Source organism: Colobus angolensis, unplaced genomic scaffold, assembly GCF_000951035.1.
Source record: "Colobus angolensis palliatus isolate OR3802 unplaced genomic scaffold, Cang.pa_1.0 Scaffold134, whole genome shotgun sequence".
Classification (NCBI taxonomy): Eukaryota; Metazoa; Chordata; class Mammalia; order Primates; family Cercopithecidae; genus Colobus; species Colobus angolensis.
In genome coordinates, this window is record NW_012114422.1 from 365998 (window position 1) to 368389 (window position 2392).

A 2392-nucleotide genomic window follows, 5' to 3' on the forward strand; every position below is an offset into this window, starting at 1 on the left:
GGTCAGGCTGGTCTTGAACTGACCTCAGGTGATCCACCTGCCTCGGCCTCCCAAAGTGCTGGGATTACAGGCGTGAGCCACCGCGCCCGGCCTCTTTCCTGTTTTCTTTGTAGGCAGTGCTCAGTAGAACATCACGTTACACATATCTTCAGAGCCCTTTTCCTGTTTTAAGGTCCCATGCCTACCTGCCTTCGAGGGGCATCCTCCTGTTGGAAAAGATAAATGACATCGTACTAATTATACCTTACAAAGTAGTTTAAGTTAAGCCCTGTTCCAGGATGGTGCAATGACTTACTATACCTGGGTTAAACATGCTGCCGTTAGTCACTGTCGGTAGTCCATTGTGTCACTGGAGGACAGGCCACCGACAGGTTTCTCCTCCTTGGTTTGGTTACTTTCTGAGGTCAAGAGCTGAGAAGGTGATGTAAGTCCTCGGGGCTGTTTAGTTGACTTGGTGAGCTTCTTGAGTTCACTTGCAAAAGAGATGCCTTTCTTTTTATCTTCTCGAGATGCCTGTGGGAACAAAGAACTTTCCATTGGTATTAGGTTAAACTCAGGTTCCTCAGTCACATGACCCTATTTCAGAAGAAGACCTTCCTCTTCTCTCTAGAGCTTTGGAGAGTAGGGCTGAGGAGCTCCCTTCTAGGACTGCTTAACCGCAAGTTCGGCCACATGTTTTTCCATACAGTGAAAACAAAGCCAAACAGTTTTCTCCTAACTCCATTCCTTGACTCAGGAACTTTCTCTTAAATTTCACCAGCTTCCAGATCTGGCTACAGTGTGATGATGAGTATCAGATAACTTATGAACAGAGACAAATAACTTTAAACTTTACCTGCACCTGCTCCTTTAGCTTAAGGATGAATTTTCCTGCACCTTTCCACTTGCTTTGGGCTTGAAACACACACTCCTGATCCAGAAGGACCCGCTGAGAGGACTTGGGTGTGGTAGACTTCTTGTTGGTAGTGTCTTTCACCACCTCTTCCAGAAGCACATAGTCACTCGGATTGGGGTTGCTCAGGATGCTGTAGGAATATTTGGCTTTGCATAAGGTCTGAAAGGTAAGTTATGATCAACTGAATAAAGACACAGAATCTCCAACATTGGCATTCATTCTATATGAAACTTTAAGGTGGAAAAATGGCCCAGACTAGAGATGAAGGGAATCTTCCAGATCATCTCATCCAGCTCATTTTGCAGTTGTATACTTGTAGCTTATAATGTAGTTTCCCACATCACTTCATTTAGCTTCCCAACAGTCTATGATTTAGGTGTTATCCCGAATTTCAGACGAGGAAGCTTAAACTTAACACAGGTTAAGCAGATTCCAGGATATACACAGCTATAATAGTAACAGTAAAGGTCTGAATCAGATTTTCTGCATGTACCAAAGCTCATAGACATGAAAGTCAGCCTGTGAGGAATAGAATCTTGCTCTTCAGGAGCCTCTCTGTCCCGCTGGGCTATCTCTATCACAGAGTCTTGGATGTTGAAAGAATTTTAGAAGTCAACTGATCTCTCTTTTCATTTAATATAAGAATGTCTTTCATTGATGCATTTATTAATTCATTAAATGTTTAGTGAGGGCCAACTATGCCCCGGATACTGTGCAGTCCTTTTAGGGGAGACAAAGATAAAGAAACGTAAGTCTGGGCCCTTTGGAATTCAAAGTCAACTGAATAAGAAGGCTAATATTAACCGAGTTATCCTACAATAAGAACAGCAAGTAACCCTTAAGTAATGTTTACCATTTGCTAGGCATTGTATTAAACATCTTACATATACTTAATCTTCAAGGAAAGTACTATTGTCTCCATATTGTCTATGTGGTGACTTAACCATGTAGTGTTTCGATGGAGCCAACGAGAATAGGCTGATCAAATCAGATATGGTAGGGGCATTTACACAAAAGAAATAAGGGCTTTTCTTTTACTTTTACATTACAAAGAGCTAGTTTACCAGCACACTAATGAAGGCACAGATCTGAGCTCTTACTCCAAGTCTCAGAAGTAGAGCTGGGATTTGAACCTAACACAGCTTGATCTAGGGTCTGTGCTCTTAATCGTGTTGTACACCTTCAAATAGGTGTTTGATGAATGCCTACCCTAACAAGGCTATGAAGGAAGCAAACTTCTCTGAAACCATGTAAACTCTCAGAGAAGCATGCTTTACAGGAGGGGAGAGGATCAGAGTAGGCCTCCCACTTGACATTGTCACTGCAGAGCCACTTCCTAAATCCATTATTATCAATGCTCTATAGAGATCCAGACTCACTATAGACACTAAGTGTCTGCTGAAGGACTGAATGAATATTTCCAAGCTTTAAACATTTTTAAATTTGTTTTTATTTTAAGACCAGGTTGGAGTAAAGTGGCACGATTTCGGCTCATTG

At 42.0% G+C, this 2392-nt stretch overlaps 1 protein-coding gene across 2 annotated transcripts in view; it reads right to left on the bottom strand.

Moving 5' to 3' along the window:
• PLCE1 (phospholipase C, epsilon 1) overlaps positions 1–2392 on the bottom strand; it is a 368205-nt gene that overhangs the window by 3239 nt on the left and 362574 nt on the right. For both annotated transcript variants that reach the window (XM_011934310.1, XM_011934309.1), the window contains exons 31-32: positions 836–1054; positions 301–513 (exon numbers count right to left, since the gene is read on the bottom strand). In XM_011934310.1, coding sequence (XP_011789700.1) covers positions 325–513; positions 836–1054 — 408 coding nt within the window. In that variant the 3' untranslated portion in view covers positions 301–324. The remainder of the gene's footprint in view (positions 1–300; positions 514–835; positions 1055–2392) is intronic.